This window comes from Anolis sagrei, chromosome X, assembly GCF_037176765.1.
Source record: "Anolis sagrei isolate rAnoSag1 chromosome X, rAnoSag1.mat, whole genome shotgun sequence".
Classification (NCBI taxonomy): Eukaryota; Metazoa; Chordata; class Lepidosauria; order Squamata; family Dactyloidae; genus Anolis; species Anolis sagrei.
Genome location: NC_090034.1, coordinates 95,819,082 through 95,837,473, shown reverse-complemented (window position 1 = coordinate 95,837,473; position 18,392 = coordinate 95,819,082). Strand labels below are relative to the sequence as shown.

At 43.7% G+C, this 18,392-nt stretch overlaps 1 protein-coding gene across 1 annotated transcript in view; it reads left to right on the top strand.

Moving 5' to 3' along the window:
* The window catches only part of LOC137094899 (probable ATP-dependent RNA helicase DHX34), a 34,955-nt gene extending 16,889 nt beyond the window's left edge, over positions 1-18,066 (top strand). The window contains exons 9-17 of the mRNA XM_067460845.1: positions 927-1,028; positions 3,073-3,291; positions 6,119-6,292; positions 7,267-7,384; positions 9,150-9,259; positions 9,430-9,708; positions 9,838-10,017; positions 10,587-10,728; positions 15,135-18,066. Of these exons, the coding sequence (XP_067316946.1) occupies positions 927-1,028; positions 3,073-3,291; positions 6,119-6,292; positions 7,267-7,384; positions 9,150-9,259; positions 9,430-9,708; positions 9,838-10,017; positions 10,587-10,728; positions 15,135-15,286 (1,476 nt within the window). The 3' untranslated portion in view covers positions 15,287-18,066. The remainder of the gene's footprint in view (positions 1-926; positions 1,029-3,072; positions 3,292-6,118; positions 6,293-7,266; positions 7,385-9,149; positions 9,260-9,429; positions 9,709-9,837; positions 10,018-10,586; positions 10,729-15,134) is intronic.
* Positions 18,067-18,392: the final 326 nt, after the last annotated feature.

The following is an 18,392-nucleotide window of genomic DNA, read 5'->3' as shown; positions in this document are numbered from 1 at the left end:
AGTTGCTGGGTTGCTGTAAGTTTTTTCGGGCTATATGGCCATGTTTTAGAGGCATTCTCTCCTGACGTTTCGCCTGCATCTATGGCAAGCATCCTTAGAGGTAGTGAGGATACTTGCCATAGATGCAGGCGAAATGTCAGGAGAGAATGCCTCTAGAACATGGCCATATAGCCCGAAAAAACCTACAACAACCCAGTGATTCCGGCCATGAAAGCCTTCGACAATACATTAAAGCAGTTGCTGTTTGGACTTTGATACTTATGGACTTCAGTGAGTTCCACTATACCTAAAGACTATGGACTATTGATCATACCCTGTTTACTCAACACAGAGAAACTTACATCCTATTTATAACTGAACTTCAATAAGAAATATGCCTGCATGGTGAACTAATACAAGATGTTTATGAGTAAACAAGATATGTTATTTTTAAAAGAAGACTTTGGGTTTTTTAAATCTCTGAGTGTATATTTTAAACTAAGAGGTTTCAAAGGGATGTATATCTCTGGGGCAACTGTAATTTCATTTTCAAAGAAACAACCATCCTCTACTAACCCAATATATTTTTGTAGTGGCATGTCTTTATCCTTGGCAGTTTAAAGACATGGTTCTGTAGTTTAACAGCTGAGTTACCTGTGTGCCATTACATGAATGCTTATGAATATCACTTGTTCAGAGAGTTGACATCTAACAAGGTCATGCTTTTCTTGACTAGTAGTTTTCAAAAGGTGGTCTCTATGTTCATGGAGATTCACATTTGCAAAACGGATGTGACATCATTTTTACTTTTTCAGTAAGGTTATGGTGCAGTTATTTCCAATAGGTTATGGGATTTCCAATACACGTTTTCCTTTGCTTCCCCCCTCCCTCCAACTGTCAGATGATATACTTTTGTGATGGCTTTGTTTGGCTTTCTTTTCTGGCAGGAGAAATCAGACAATCGGGGCGGATCCCGTCGCTGGTGCCGTCGTCGAGGCCTGGAGGAACACCGTCTATATGAAGCAGCAAACCTTCGGCGTCAGTTCCAAGTGCGTTTGAAGCTGGAAGCGGTGCTGGGGCAGTGAGGTGGTTGGGGTCTGCCAGGTTGAATGTTGCAATTGCACCAGTGATGAGCTTCCTGTTAATGGTGAACCAGGCTAAAATATGTGGCAGTGGTAATACCTGTGAGAGGATACTAGACCCCATTAGCAAAGGGGCTGGAATGTTTCTTGACTGTACACCATCTGCTGCATTTATTTATTTACAGTATTTATATTCTGCCTGTTGTGGCTCACTTTGAGCCTGAGCTTTCTGAGGCTGAGTTTCCTCAGGATGAGGAGAATGATGGGTTACAGATTTCTGAACTTGTTCCTGTTATTGAGGCAGACAGTGTTGATTCTGAAGAAGAGACGACATTTCTGTTCCCCAAGGGAAAGGAATGTTGTTTTAGATAAAGATAGTGAAACTTCAGAGCTTCAGGTGGAAGACTCAGCCCCATCTGGGAGTTCAGGGCCTCTCGGTTCCCAGGGTTACCAGTCTCAGGATAATGAGGGATCCTTGAAGATGCAGATTTGATTAGGGAGGACTGTTTGCAATTAAGGGTTCACCGAAGTGCGCGCCTTGCCAACAAATGTGAAATTCGAGGTCAACGTAGTGCTTTTATGTTGGGGAAACATATTTAACGATCTGATTGAAGTCTGTCTGTTGTCAGTGCAATGTTGCTTATACCCTGTTAACGTCTCTGGAAATACCTCGGCTTTTGGGGAAAGCTTCTAGCTCTTTGGGACTTTGGTTTTGCTCTTGATTTTTTGGGGACTTTGACATTCTGCCATGGATTCTTGTTTAACCTATGCTAAAGGAATATGATTCATGTTATTTGCCTCTGGATCTTGGGAACTTTGCCTTTGCATTTAAGACTCTGTTTGGGCTATTGAACTTTTGCAACTTTACTTCTATGTTTTTGATTTTGTCTTTTCTTCAATAAACTACAAAACCTACAGCCTTGAGCAAGATGAATCTATCCTGAGTTGCGACACTGCCCTTCTCACCCCAAAGGGGAATCAGGGTAGATCACAGAACACATATGTAAAATGCCGGTTATACAATGACAAAACTGAAAAAGAGATAGAGGGGTGTGTGTGTGTGTGTGTGTGTGTATATATATATAGGCTTTCCCATTTTTGACATCTTTGGAGGCTATGCTTACTTCCGGCCATGGGGGCAGTGGGGGGTGTCACTCCATCTCCTTGCCAAAGAGCATTTTTCTTTGTTTCTAAAATCCTCCTTTTTCTGATCGAAACACCGCCGTGCCTAAAATACCTCTCTGCTTTAATGCGGTTCCTATTTATCTACTTACATATTTGTTTTCAAACTGTTAGGTTTCTAACCTAGCAATTCGAAAACATGCAAATGTGAGTAGATGAATAGATACTGCTCCAGCAGGAAGGTAACGGTGCTCCATGCAGTCATGCTGGCCACATGACCTTGGAGGTGTCTACAGACAACTCCAGCTCTTTGGCTTAGAAATGGAGGTGAGGACCAACTCCCAGAGTCGGACACGACTGGACTTAATGTCTGGGAAAACCTTTACCTTTACCTTTAAATTCTCTGTGTTATTTTTATATGTAAGTTATATTAATTGTACTGTTTTATTTGCTTGCTGTTTTGTTTTTACTGATGTGTTGCTGGGCTTGGCTTCATGTAAGCCGCCCAAAGTCCCCTTGGGGAGATGGTGGCGGGGTATAAATAAAGTATTTATTATTATTATTATTATTATTATTATTATTATTATTATTTAGGTTGGTAGAAGCTGGGCTGAAAGGTCAGGTGCTCACCCTGACCTGGGCTTTGAAAAAACAACCTTCTGGTTGGTAAGATTTATTGCAGCTTTGTGATTAACCTGCTGTGCTAAAGCCCAGCTCATTTTGAGTCCCACCAGTAAATCTCGTCTCATAGCAATAATGCGTGTCAGTGTTTGGCACTGAATGAATTCTTGGGGAAACCTGGAACTAAGCTTAGTTCCAGAAACAGAACGTAGGCTTGTCTGGTGCTTGACTAACACATTCTATTGCTATTCTTTGATTACTCTGCTAGGAACTGCTTCGGGACCATCGGTTGCTGGAACCAGCCAGCCGGCCCAGAGACTCCTACACACGGCAGAAAAGCCACCGCCACCGGCAAGAGCTGCACAAGATCAAGCGGGAACATGAACAGGGAGAAGGACGCCGGCGCAAAGTGCTGCGGCTGCAGGACGAGGAGGGTGGCTCTTCTTCAGGAGATGAAGGCGATGCCAAACGTGGGCCAGACATCCAGGTAGAAACTCGGGAGAATCTAGGTGTGTGTGGGCTGACAAAACATATAAACATGAATGAAGTTGGGTTACTCTGACGTCCAATGTTTGTCCAATGTCCTGTCCCCAAAGTGGTCAGCTGGCAGATGTGGATGTTATCATGGCAAGTCCTATTCCTTTGGGAGCTTTTTGAGAGTGTTAGTGACTCAACTGGAACATGATAGAATTAGGTTTATCCTTGATGTTACTGCCAAAAGACCCTGGTAATGTTTTTATAGTGTCATCCAACTAAACCTCATGAGGACACACTGTCATGGCAGAAAAGGAAAAGTCTTAACTGCAATGGTGGACAGCTTGAGGAAATGCCCCCATCCCCAAATATGTGTCAGATAATTGAGGTCTGTTGGGGAATCCAACTGTGAGGCTCAAAAATAATCCTCAGTTGGGGTGATTCTACTATAAATATAACAAAGTACCAGAAGGAAAACTTCATAACCAGCAGAAACTTCCATGTGATGAGCTGGGATAAGCCTCTATATCAGTGTTTCTCAACCGGGGTGTGTGTGTGTGTGTGTGTGTGTCGAGATTTGAAGTAGTGTTGTAATCCAGGACAGGAAGAGCCCTCTGACTTTAAAACACCACACATTGAATAGGAAAACAATCCTTTTATTGTAGATAATTAAAAAGCAGCAAAATAAAAAGCACTTTAAAGAAATAGGTAAATCCAATTAGGTAAGAAGATAAGCAGGAAAAAAATAGTCCAGGGTAAAGTTCAGCAGAGTCCGTGAAAACAAAGTCCACACTTCTCTAATATAATCCAGAAAACCAGGAAACATTAATCCAAGGCATGAGTATGCAATCATAAAATCCAAGAGTCAAAACCACGGAACAGGAAATATTTAGCATGAATCTTCCAAGCAAGGCTTTCATGAAACAAGGACGAGAACTTAACTTGGTTCCAAACGATGCTTCATCTGGCTACATTTCCCGTACTTGGGACTTTTATCCCCTCATTAAGCTATTCCAAACACTCAGAAACTGGTTTCGCTTTAATTGAGATTCCCTTATTTTTTTCTGTCGAAGCCTGGCAGAACGCCGAAGGCACTGTTCGGCTTGTCTGTTTTGACTAATCTCCTGCCGTCTATCTATTTGCTCATTAACTTCTGCAGGTGCAGAGTTGTTTTCAAGCCCCAAATCCTGGGAACTCTCTAATAGCAATTCATGGAGTACACCATCATCCCCACACTCTTCAGGGACACTCTCATGGGAAACTACACTTTGAACAGGGATCTGCTGGTCATTCTCTGCATTAATATCCTTGACCAAACCATTGCCATCTTGAAACTCATTGACATCACTCCCCACATCCAAAGCACCCTGACCTTGAAACACAATCACAGACTGAGCTCCAACAAGTAGTTTCTTTTTGCAGATAACACAGGGCATCTTTCTTATAATTAACACAAAGTCTAAAGCATCTCTCCAGTCTGAGAGTCTAATAGAGTCTCTACAGCAGTGTTTCTCAACCTGGGGGTCGGGACCCCTGAAGGGGTCGTGAGGGGTGTCAGAGGGGTCGCCAAAGACCATCAAAAACCACAGTATTTTCTGATGGTCATGGGGGTTTTGTGTGGGAAGTTTGGCCCAATTCAATCCTTGGTAGGATCCAGAATGCTCTTTGATGGTAGGTGAACTATAAATCCCAGCATTTACAACTCCCAAATGTCAAGGTCTGTTTCCCCCAAACTCCACCAGTGTTCTCATTTGGGCATATTGAGAATTCATGCCAAGTTTGGTCCAGATCTATCATTGTTTAAGTTTACAGTGCTCTCTGGATGTAGGTGAACTACAACTCCAAAACTCAAGGTCAATGCCCACCAAACCCTTCCAGTATTTTCTGTTCGTCATGGGAGTTCTGTGTGCCAAGATTGGTTCAATTCCATCACTGGTGGAGTTCAGAATGCTCTTTGATCGTAGGTGAACTATAAATCTCAGCAACTACAACTCCCACGGGATAAAATCAATCCTCCCACCAACCCCACCAGTATTCAAATTTGGACGTATTGGGTATTTGTGCCAGTCAATGAACGTACATCCTGCATACCAGATATTTACATTATGATTCATAACAGCAGCAAAATGACAGTTATAAAGTAGCAACAAAAATAATTTTATGGTTGGGGGGTCACCATAACACGAGGAAGTGTATTAAGGGGTCGTGGCATTAGGAAGGTTGAGAACCACTGCTCTACAGTCTTCTGTTTCTACTGACTTGTGAAAGCATACTGTTTCTAAAATTGAGTCTGAGTCTGAATAGACCCAGATCTGGTCACATGGTCTGCAGCTCCTCCCACAATATAGAGTTAAGGAAAATTGCATACCAATACACACATATACACCATAGTAAGCAAACTGAATTATATACATAACAAATAGCTAGTGTAGGCTTGAATAGAGCCCCCGGTGGGACAGTGAGTCAAAGTGCTGAGCTGCTTAACTTGCTGACTACAGGTCGCAGGTTCGAATCCGGGGAGCCGGGTGAGCTCCCACTGTTAGCCCCAGCTTCTGCCAACCGAGCAGTTCGAAAAAATGCAAATGTGAGTAGATAAATAGGGACCAATCTGGCGGGAAGGTAACAGCGCTCCATGCAGTCTTGCTAGCCACATGACTTTGAAGGTGTCTATGGACAATGCTGGCTCTTTGGCTTAGAAATGGAGATGAACACCAACCCCCAGAGTTGGACACGACTGGACTTATATCAGGAGAAAACCTTTACCTTTATTTTTAGGCTTGAAGAAGGTTGCTCTTTCCAACAGCCAGCACACATACTCTTGCCATCTTCTACCTTTGTAGGATGTGAAGTTCCAGCTGCGGCACAATGTGGATGAGCTGCGGTCGGCAGCTTCCCTTGGCCAAGCCCTTTCACCCGGGCAGCTCTCCCTTTTGCAGCTGGTGCTGGGCCGTGGTCTCTACCCACAGCTGGCAGTCCCCGACCCTTACAACAAAACCCGCAAGGATTCAGACCAGGTGAGTGTTTGCCTTCTAGACATCACTGTTGTATGTCAGCCTGTGATTGTGTCTGATGCTGATGGGAATGATGTTCATGCTGGTGTTCACGATGGGAATGTTCCTGTTGGGATTGGGTATGAGGGTTTGTTTGGCCCTGAGTTAGGTTTAGAAGAGAGGCCTGCACTATTTCAGGAAGATTCACAAGGCCACATTTCTGAGAGAGACCTTTCACTGCTTATCTGCCTTCAGGTTGTTTCCAGCTTATCCTTAAGGTGAACCCATCACCAGGGTTTTTAGAGGCTGAGCAGATGTGATTTGCCAAGGTCAACCACTGGGTTTTCATGACTGAATGGTACGAGGGTTGATTGAAAAGTAATGCCTCCACCTTAGTAACTCCTCAACATTTGGCAGTACTGATATGCGGCAGGTACTGGCTTATTCAGTAGACTCTCCTCTACAGTTTCATTTTGGTGGGAAGCCTTAGCATTGAACAGTTGTGTTGTTAAAGTGTGAAATATGGAACCCTGCACAGAAGGTCGGTCAATGGGACTTAAGCAACGTGCAGTCATTGAATTCTTGACCGCATAAGGTGTCACCTCAACATCTTTAAACTTACTCGCCCAACAATGCACAGTACTCACATCAACATAATCACCATAAATAGCTTGCATTCTCTGATGAATCTCCTTTGGGGTGACACCTTCTGCTGTCAAGAATTCAATGAGTGCACGTTGTTTAAGTCGCATTGACTGACCGTCTGCGCAGGGTTCCATACTTCACACTTTAACAACACAACTGTTCAATGCTAAGGCTTCCTCCCAAAATGGAACTGTAGAGGAGAGTCTACTAAACAAGCCAGTACCTGCCGCATACCAGTACTGCCATCTGTTGAGGAGTTACGAAGGTGGAGGCATTACTTTTCATTCAATCCTCATAGATCAAATAATCTGTATGCTACATTCTGATTCCCTGCACTGTTCTTTGTGTCACAGATATTCCACACCAAAGAGAAGGTGGGGGTTGTCCTTCACCCTACCAGTGTCTTCGCCAATTCTCCTGAGTTGCTCCAGGGCTCTCAGGAAAGGGGCTTTGAGCACCAGGCTCATAGAGGTAAGATGAAGGGGCTATCCACTTTTTGATGGAGGACACTAGTGGGATTCCTAGTTTGCCTTGAGATGATCATATTCAGAAATGACTTGAAAGAAATACCAGATTTGAGAGTAATGCTTCTTAAGAAGTCTGTTGACAATCCTTCACTCTCCCAGTTCCAGGGACTGGTACCATATTTAGGCCCACTGTCTACAATCAACAAAAAAGCTCATGTTTTGTATCAGATTTCCTATGAAGGGGTTGAGGTGGTAGTCCTTTGTGACATTATACGTTTTTCTCAAGAGAAGGCGATAAACTTAATTTACCAGCAGAAACTTACATGTGGCGAAACTGGGGTGAGCTTCTATTCTTAGGATGGCACAAGATTGCAGAGTCAGAACTTTAGGTTCAAAAATATTTATTGAAGTAAAAAAAATACATTCTAGATAGAAAAAGTCTTGGTGCTAACTAGCTTACTAAGTCTCATCTTCTAAGACAGTTAAAAAAGTAAAAAGTACAAAAATTGATGCAGCTACATTTTGCCTAGAGCAGTGTTTCTCAACCTGTGGGTCCCCAGATGTTTTGGCCTTCAACTCCCAGAAATCCTAACAGCTGGTAAACTGGCTGGGATTTCTGGGAGCTGTAGGTCAAAACACCTGGGGACCCACAGGTTGAGAACCACTGGCCTAGAGAGAGAAGCAAAATGTGCATCGTCTTCGGAAGGAAGGAAAGAGGCAGAAGAGACAAAGGTGGCGAATGGCCATATGGCCAGGCCAGGGCAATAAAAATGCCTTTAAAAAGTTCCCTCACAGAGATTTCATTGCTACATCTTCAAAGGGGGATGAGACAGTGGCGAGGAGGAGGAGGAAAGACAAAGCCCTTTTAGTAAACATGCATAGGAATGGGGGAGGAATCCCTTAGCCTAATCCTATAATTAATAATAATAATTATTATTATTATTATTTTATTTACCACATTTATATACCGCCTTTCTCAGCCCGAAGGCAACTCAGGGCGGTTCACAATCGGCAACAATTTGATGCCTCCACAAGTATAAAATGCAAGTTAAAAACAGATTATAAATACAATTAAAACATTATTATATATATATACCTAAACAAACATAAAAGGGCCAGCAGAACATTGGGATAATGTTGGATAATAATGTTGGATAATGTTGGATAATAGGGACAGATTACGGAAAAGCCTATTAAATGTCAAATTATGTTATAATTTTACCAATTAAGCACCAAAACATCATGTTTTACTACAAATTGACAGAAAAAGCAGTTCAATACACAGTAACGTTGTGTAATAATTACTGTATTTACGAATTTAGCACCAAAACATCGCAATGTAATTCTATCTCTTGTCTATCTATCTATCTATCTATCTATTTATTTATTTGCTTTACTTCTATACCGCATTTTTCAGCCTAGATTAGGCGACTCAATGCGGTTTACACAGTGCAAGTTATACAGTAATATACAGTTAAAAACACATCACACATTACAACAAAATCAACAATTATTATCAATTCCTTATCAATTCATGACGCCTCAACAGAACAAGATCCATTGAAGTCTGGAAACTTGATGACACAAGAGACTTGTGCAGTTCAACCGCCTCCCATACTTTTAGCAAGGATAGGGATGTTGATAGCTGATCCACTGCTATTCTTTCCTGTGAAGAAGGAGGAGGAGAAGGAGGGGATGGAGGGAGGAAAAAAGCAAACAATTAAATTGGAAAGAGTCTGAGAAACTCACTAGCTCTTCTTGTTTCTTAGATGCTGCAAAGGAAGGACTCAGCAGCCGTCACCAGATCCTGGCCTTTGTCTCACTGTTGGAAACCAATAAGCCCTACTTGGTGAATTGCCTCCGGCTACCAGCGTTGCAGGTAATTGGCCAAGGCCTCTGACCCTGGAATGTAATTTTTCAATAACTTTATTTTTGAAGGACTATTATTTCCATCTTTACTCGTGCCTTCCTCCGAGCTGATGTGCCTTAGAAGGGAGACAAAGAGGCCAGATGCCCCATGCTTCCCCTACTTTTCATTTTGCCCTCCAGGCTCTTCTGCTCTTAGCCCGCTCCCTTGACACCAGCGCCGACTGCACGCGCATCGTGGCTGATTCGTGGCTGGAGCTGCGGGTCCCTGCGGCAGAAATGGCCCTACGGCTGCTCAGCAAAACCCTGCGGCTCCGTGCCTCCTGGGAGAAAGTCCTGGACCGGCAGCTGGAGAGCAGGGCACATCGAGGCCGAGATGAAGAGGAGGATGAGGAGAGGCGGCCTAGTGCTCGAGAGGTTCACCGGCTCACACAGGAGCTGCTGGCGTTCCTGAAGACAGAGGTGGGTCTGTGTGGGAGAGAGGGCTTGTTGAAGGAAGACTCCATAACAGAACTCCTTCTTTCCATTCAGAAAACTCAGGCAGTCCCTGCATCGGGATTTGTCCACATGATGTCTTCTCTATCTGGTTAGGTGCAGTACAGCCTTCGGCGCTTGACTCCCCTGGAGCAGCAGAACCTCTATGTGGGTCCTCAGATGGTGGCTGCAGGAGGAGAAGGTCTGTCTCAGCTCTTCCAAGGGGTGGAGATGATCCCGGATGAGGTCAAGGGAGGCTACAGGGTCGGCGACTTCCTCACATTCAATTGCCTGGCGGTGAGTTATTCCGGGGGGGGTGGGGGTGGGGGGGGTTGAGGAGCATTATCAACTGTAGCGAAACCAGGAAATCCCAACTGGATGGCCCCCCACGAGGGTCTTCAGGGGCAAACCAAGAATGGGTAACTTGGAAGTCTCTTAACAGATTCAGAAATGGAGTGGGCAGATCAAAAGACAACCTGCAAAAATGGCACTGCTTAAAAGAATTCCTCACCTTGTGTGACTGTGGAGCAGAAGAGACAGCTACGCCTCTGTATGCTTGTCCAGTATGCCCTGCCTCATGGACAGAGGAAGAATTGTCGGAGGCTACAGACAATGCTGTTGCTGTTGCCCATTTTTGGTCAAAAGATATTTATCTGCTCGTGCTCCTTCTATTTTTATCAGTTTTGTACTAATTTATGCAATGCTTTTGATACGAAATAATAATAATAATAGTAATAATAATAATAATAATCAACTGTATGTATGTGTCTTTGTGTCTGCAATCCCTTAACGGTGAGGGACACAAAGACTTTTCTGTCGGCCCTGTTTGGTGGATTGGGAGCTCATCCTACTGGGTTGTCTTGCAGGGCGAGGGGGACCTCTACAGTGAGTGCCTACGCAGTTTCTGGACATGTCCGCGTTGTGGCCTCTACATGCCCTTTACTCCCCTGGAGCGGGTGGCCCATGAAGACACTTGTCAAGTTCCAGAAACCGAGACTAGCCCTGGAGGTGAGAACTTTGTATTTGGAATTCTTTTTGTTGGAATTCAACCCCACACTGCCCAAGTCTCAAGTCCTCAATAAGGAACAGTTTAGTTAGTGTTCTGTCGCGCACTGGGTCTGAATAAATTGTCTTTAGAGGACGTATACTTTAAACCCAGTGGGAAGCCGGGGTGCCTCAAAGAGAGATTCTTAAGGATTTCCTGAAGTGATGGTCTTTAGAGTCTTTAATGGTACAACAAAGTCTTTATTAAGGAACAAATTACAAATCTTCAAACAAAACTTCAAGGCTTTCTTATTCTAGTCTTTAAGAGACTGACACTGATTGGATTAACTGTACTTTCTTAGTATGAGGAAGAACCCTTTATAATCTCTCCCAGGCTGTCTGTCCTCTGGGCTTTGCTGGTCTGGGTCTTACTACCGATCCCAAATGTGTCTGGACATCGAGTAAACGTACCAGCCAAGGCTTGAAGATATTTCATTTGGAATTCCGTGGTTCTGTAATGCTGTCCTGTGGGAACTTCAGGGCTGTTTTCCCCTTTGGTGCTATGAGGCTGAGAGGCTGTGAGTTCTCAGCCAGAGCCTTTGGGATCTTTTCCTTCTGTTTCTATTTCCCTGAATGATCCCCAGATGATCACCGGATGGTCCCCAGATGATCTTGAGGAATGAAGCTTTTCCTACAGGATGAGCTGATCTGCATCCTATAGACTAGTTTCCTTGTGTGTGACTGACTGAAAATGGCTCCCTTCCCTTCTCAAAACCCAAAAAGGGGGCGGAACTAAGGAACCTAATGATGATGGACAGGTGGCCTGCCCTATAACTGCAAACTTTAACAGGAAGCCACCCTGCTGCAGAATCCCAAGCCTTGAACTGCAAGCAAACACTTAATACAAGGCAAATAAAGTGGGAGCTTCTGGTACAGCTGTACCAGCACAGTTAGCTTATTATAGAGTAAGGGTTTCACTTCCCCCATCTCTCCTGCATGACAGTTGGGAATATATCTTTTTCATCACTGGAGCCCCCACTGGAGCAGTGGGTTAAACCCTTGTGCTGGCAGGACTGAAGACCAACAGGTCACAGGTTCAAATCTGGAGAGCGCGCGGATGAACTTCCTCTGTCATCTCCGGCTCCCCATGCGGAGACATGAGATAAGCCTCCCACAAGGATGGTAAACATCAAAACATCCGGGTGTCCCCTGGACAACGCCCTTGCATACGGTCAATTCTCTCACACCAGAAGCAACTTGCAGTTTATTTATTTTATTTCGAACATTTTTAACCCGCCCTTCTCAACACCTGGAGGGACTCAGGGCGGCTTTCAAATCGTTCCTGACACGAAAAAAAAAAGCTCTCTTCTCTCTTTCTCTCTTTCTGCTCTCATTCTGGTTGTTTAAAATGCATACTTTTCTACTCCAATCTTTTTTTACTTCTGCCTTCTTACACGTTAGTATGGAAAGCATGTGCTGTGTGCTTTGAGAGCTCTCTCTTCTTGTGTTTCAGAAGAGATGCAGTGATTGAGTTTTCCCTCTCTTGAAACCTTAGAAGAGATGGGAGTTAGAGTAGCTCAGACCCAGTTCCTGATTATGAAGAAATGCAGTTATTTCTTATTATTGTAAATATACCTTTTGTGATTTCTATGATTGGACTCTGCATGTTTGCCTCCTAAGCTCTGAATTCTTCACAGCCACATCACATGGCACTTCACCCTTTGCATGCTGTGAGCTGACGCTCAACTTTTGCATCCTGTTTATGTTTTTGGATGCTCTGCTTTAATCTTAGGGTAGTTTTCCCTAACACTTTCCACAGTTGGAAAAATCCTCTTTGTTGGTTTGGGATTACGTTCTTGTCAGGAAAGGGTTTGAAGGGGAAATCTTCCCAATGTTGGTATTTACGAATGGAAGCAATGGTGAATTGAAGACATGTTGCCAGTCCAGATGTCATTATTCTGTCTGAGCAATCTGGCACCGAACGAAGCATATGCTTCGCTGTTTATAACAGTTTTGGAAATTTTACTTAACAACGGCATGCAAAAATGTATAGGAGGTTACCGGATAAAAACACCATTCACTAATCCTTAGTCAAAAATTACCAAATGAGTCACATATAAACATTATATGTCTTGAGCCTTTTTCTTACAGTTCAGGTTGTTATTGATATTAATAGAAAGTGCCAGTTAGTTGGATGCTGAGGTCAAGATGTTCTGGAACTGCCCGATCTGCTTTTCCTTGAGATTCCCAAGAGCTTAAGAATATTGTAGTTTCTAAAGTTTTTCTTGATTCAGAATAGTTAGGATTTAATATGTCTCTTCCTTATTTTGACCTTAGGGAGCATGCGAATCTCACATTTTGTATATCTCAATGTGTGTGTTCCAGCCTCTGTTTAAATGCTTCCAAGGAAGGAGCTTCTACCACACTCCGAAGCAGACAGTTCCACTTCTGAACAGCTCTTACAGCCAGGAAGTTCTGGCTAAATGCTTCCATGGAAAGAGCTTCCACCACACTCTGAGGCAGAGAGTTCCACTTCTGAACAGCTCTTACAGCCAGAAAGTTCTGACTAAATGCTCCCAAGGAAAGACCTTCCACCACACTCTGAGGCAGAGAGTTCCACTTCTGAACAGCTCTCGCAGCCAGGAAGTTCTTCCTTTAATTTTTTTTAATTATTTTATCATAATTCAATACATTTGTTATACAGTGTTTGTTTTACAACAGATAATATTATTCAATACAAGTTATTAAAATATTTATCTCCCACCCCATTTCAAAAGAAAGAGAAAAATGCATAAAGACTCAGAGTTGGAAAGACCTCATGGGACATTCAGTCTAACCCCTTGCCAAGAAGCAGGAAAATCTCATTCAAAGCACCCCTGACAGATGGCCATCCCACCTCTGTTTAAAAGCCTCCAAAGAAGGAGCCTTCACCACACCACGAGGCAGAGAGTTCCACTGCTGAACAGCTCTTACAGTCAGGAAGTTCTTCCTAATGTTCAAATGGAATCTCTTTTCCTATAATTTGAACCCATTGCTCCAAGTCTTAATTTCCAGGGCAGCAGAAAACAAGCCTGCTCCCTTTTCCTTATGACATCCTTTCACATCTTTATAAATGGCTATTATGTCTCCTCTCAACCTTTTTTTCTGCAGGCTAAACTTACCCAGTTTTTAAAGATGCTTCTCAAAGGAATTAATGGTCTCCAGACATTTGATAATTTTAGTTTTTCTCTTCTGGATGCCTTCCAGCTTATCAGTATCTCTTTCGAACTGTGGTGCCCAGAATTGGACACAGTATTCTATGTAAAGAGGTCTCACCAAAGCAGAATAGAAAGGCACAATGCCTTCCCTCGATCTAGACCAGCGTTTCTCAATCTGGGGGCCAGGAACCTGGGGGGAGGCCACGAGGGGGTTTCAGAAGGGTTGCCAAAGACCTTCCACCAAAAGCCCTCCTCTGATGTGATTGGCTGGCCTCTCAGGCAAGGAGATGGCTGTTTCTGAGACTCCAAGCAGGGCAGGAAGAGGAGGTGTGCACAGTGCATGGCAGTGTGGTGCAGAAGTGAGGGCGAGGGAGAGCGTGCCAGGCTGCAGGGAGGCTTGTACTAGCGAGTCCCTTCTAAGCATGGGGGTTCAGTGTGGGAAGTTTGGCCTAATTCTATTTTTGATGGGGCTCAGAATGCTCTTTGACTGTAGGTAAACTATAAATCCCAGCAACTACAACTCCCAAATGTCAAGGTGTATTTTCCCCAAACTCCACCAGTGTTCACATTTGGACATATTGAGTATTTGTGCTAATTTTGGTCCAGATCCATCATTGAGTCCACAGTGCTCTCTAGATGTAGGTGAACTACAATTCCAAAATTCAAGGTCAATGTCCACCAAACCCTTTCGGTGTTTTTTGTTTGCTATGTACCAATTCTATTCTTGCCCCAATTCTATCATTGGTGGGGTTCAGAATGCTCTTTAATTGTAGGTGAACTATAAATCCCAGAAACTACATCTCGCAAATGACAAGATCAATCCCTCCCCAACCCCACCAGTATTCAAATGTATTGGGTATTTGTACCAAATTTGGTCCAGTGAATGAAAATATATCCTGCATATCAGATAGTTACATTATAATTCATTATAATTCATACCACCCTATCTCCCCTAGGGGACGCAGAGCGGTTTCCACATATGCAAAATAATACAGAAACGTACAATATAAAACAAAAACATAGGCATAAACTGTTAACACAACATATACATTTGTATATGTATGTGTTGTCAAGGCAGGCATCACCCATCCTGTATTTCTTCCAATAATATGAAAGAGAGGAACTGGAAAGTTCATGTCTTATCGCTAGTTTCTTCCAAGCTCTATTTTTTTATTCTTGGTGGTGATGGGGAGGCATTTGCTCATCCTGCGTTCCTTCTGTCTCCTCCAACAGACCCTTCCGATGATGCAACGGTGGCACCTACTCCTGGCTCTTCCTCCGCCTTGCAGCAACCGTACCACTGTGCCGTCTGCCAGCAGGACCTACTTCTCACGCCCACAGAGATCCTGCGGCACCGGAAGCAGCACCAGACGGCACCCTCCTGAGAGTGACAAAGGGAGAGAGACACTGTTATGGAAACCCAGGCAGGGTGCTTTTCCCAACCCATCTGGATGTCACTCTCCGGCTCCTCTTGGTTGGGGTTAAAACCAATCCGGATTGTTTTGGGAATAGGGAATTGCAAAAACGTGTCAGTGTTATGTGTGTACAGGAATTAATATCTGAAGCTGCCTGCTGTTTATCATTCCAGTGGGCCTTTGATGGGATGCCTCCTGTTGGGGCAAAACATTTAGCTCAGACCTCTTCAATCTGCGACCCTCCAGATGCATGGGTTTTTAACTCCCAGAATTCCTGACCATTGAACAAGTCTGATTGAGCTGTTTTGAGTCCTCTTGGCTCTCCCGCCACCATTCCCGTTGGACCAGTGCCTTGCAGAAGTTTCCTCCTTCAGTTGGGTCTTTCTGGCAGTAGAGTCGTTTCTCCTGATGCACTGTCTGATTTTGGACACTGCGTGGCAGCCTTGCCACATATGGCATTCGGCTTGGAGACAGGTATCTGCACTGTCTGCAGATTCCTAGTGTTTATGTTTTCGTTGGGGAGGGGGAATTGTTATTTTTCAAGCTGCAAGAGCAAAAATGTGTTTGATTGTAGTGGGTTTATTCTGCGAGAAATACTTGGATCTTTCAATTTGATATGTCCTCCAGTGTAACTTCTGGGGGAAGTGTGCCTGAAGGACCTAGAAAATTCCTATAGATGCAATTTTCCCCTCCTGGGTGAATGGTTAGAAGGCATTATCATCCAGTTTGCAGATGACAACAAATTAGGAAGGATAGCTAATACTCCAGAGGATAGCAGAAGGATTCAAAATTATCTTGACAGATTAGAGAGATGATTGGCCAAAACTAACAAAATGAAGTTCAACAGGGACAAATGCAAGATACTCCACGTAGGCAGAAAAAAATGAAATGCAAAGAGACAGAATAGGGGATGATGCCTGGCTCGACAGCAGGAGGGTGAAAAAGATCTTGGAGTCCTTGTGGGGAGGAAGTTAAACATGGGCCAACAATGTCATAAAAGGTAATGGTTTCCCCTGACATTAGGTCCAGTTAAGTCCAACTCTGGGGGGTGGTGCTCATCTCCATTTCTCAACCGAAGAGCAGGCGCTGTCTGTAGACACCCCCAAGGTCATGTGGCCAGCATGACTGCATGGAGCGCCATTACTTTCCTGCCAAAGCGGTACATATTGATCTACTCACATTTGCATGTTTTCGAACTGCTGGGTTGGGAGAAGCTGGGGCTAACAGCGGGAGCTCATCGAACCGGTGACCTTTTGGTCAGCAAGTTCAGCAGCTCAGCGGTTTAACCCACTGTGCCACCGGGGTCTCAGCAATGTCATGAGGCAGCTAAAAAATCCAATGGGATTTTGGCCTGCTTAAATAGGAGTCTAGTGTCTAGATTCAGGTAAATTATGCTACCCCTCTATTTTTCCTTGTTCAGAGCACTGTGTCGAGTTCTGGACACCGCAATTGAAGGGAGTTGTTGACAAGCTGGAATGTGTCCAGAGGAGGGTGACTAAAACGATCAAGGGTCTGGAGAACAAGCGGCATGAGGAGCGGCTTAAAGAGCTGGGCATGTTTAGCCTGCAGAAGAGAAGGTTGAGAGGAGACATGATGAGGGCCATGGATAAATATGTGAGGGGAAGTTATAAAGAGGAGGGAGCAGGCTTGTTTTGTGCTGCTCCGAAGACTAGGATGTGGAACAAACGGCTTCAAACTACAGAAAAGGAGAACATGAGGAAGGACTTTCTAAATGTGAAAGCAGTGCAGCAGTGGAATTCTCTGCCCCAGAGTGTGGTGAAGGCTTCTTCTTTGGGGGCTTTTAAACAGAGGTTGAATGGCCATCTGTCAGTGGTGCTTTGAATGAGATTTTCTTGCTTCTTGGCAAGAGGTTGGATTGGATGGCCCATGAGGTCTCTTCCAACTCTGGAATTCTATGATTCTGTGGGTGGTTAAGAAAAACCATGGATATAGGTCATTGTACTTTAAAACAGCGCTATTCAACGATGGCCCTTAACCCATTGGAAAGAAAGAAAGAAACAGCTATAGTCAAACAGCACAAATTTAGTGCTGGGACACTGGAAAATAAAGGTTGGCGGTCTTTCACGTCAGCCAGTCTGCTTTAAAACAAATTGCACCAATCCTCATTGGGTTCCTGTGTTGAACTTTCTTTTCGTTCCACTTTTTCTCTTTTTGAGTCCCATGGGAAGTAATGGTTGAAAACTCTTGGATTTTGCTGCCAAGGTGTGGATTCTGGTCCTTGCACCAGTCCCACTTTGGTCCTGGAGGTGGCGATGTTGCCAAGCCAGAACCCAAGCATTTCCTTCCACTCGCCCATCCCAAAGTATCCTTTGAAAACAGCCGTGGTCATTACGATTATTATCATCGTAATATTTATTTATGTTCCACCATTTCCCCAGCCTGGGGGACACAATGGAACTTGCAAAACCTGAAATGGAGACAGCTCAAACTTTACGTCACACCAAAGTTATAATTAGACTATGAAAAGCACTTGAAAACCAAGCCCATTAAAAAGCATAAAATATGACAAATATGGCTGTTATAACACATTATTAAAGGCCTTGAAGCAATCATTCCTCAAAAGACCTGATGAAACATTGCAAGATGGAATTCTGCCACAGCTAAGCTATGAATGAATGTGAAACATTGAGCACTAAGGCTCTACAATAGGTGACTATATTTTTGTATATGGACTATTTCAGCAAAAAATACTATTTTGTAAAAAAAGTAATAAAAATATCCCTTTTGTTAGATATAATAAATCAATGTGGTGTATTGGTTTAAGTATTTGACAAAGCTCTGGAGATCAGGATTTGAATTCCTGCTAAGCCATGAAAGCCTACCTTGGGCAGGTTACACTCTCTCAGCCTTAGAGGACGTTAGGAACAATTCTTGCTCATAAATCCCTGTGATGGGGTCACCATAAGCCAGAAGCAACTTGAAGGCATTCAACAACAACGTTAAATATAACTACAAAAACCCTTTTAGTAAGCCCAACCAAAAATGGAAGACTGATGGAGTAAACCAGAGACCACTTTGACCAGGCACCACTCTCTAACATTAGTACCAAAAAGGT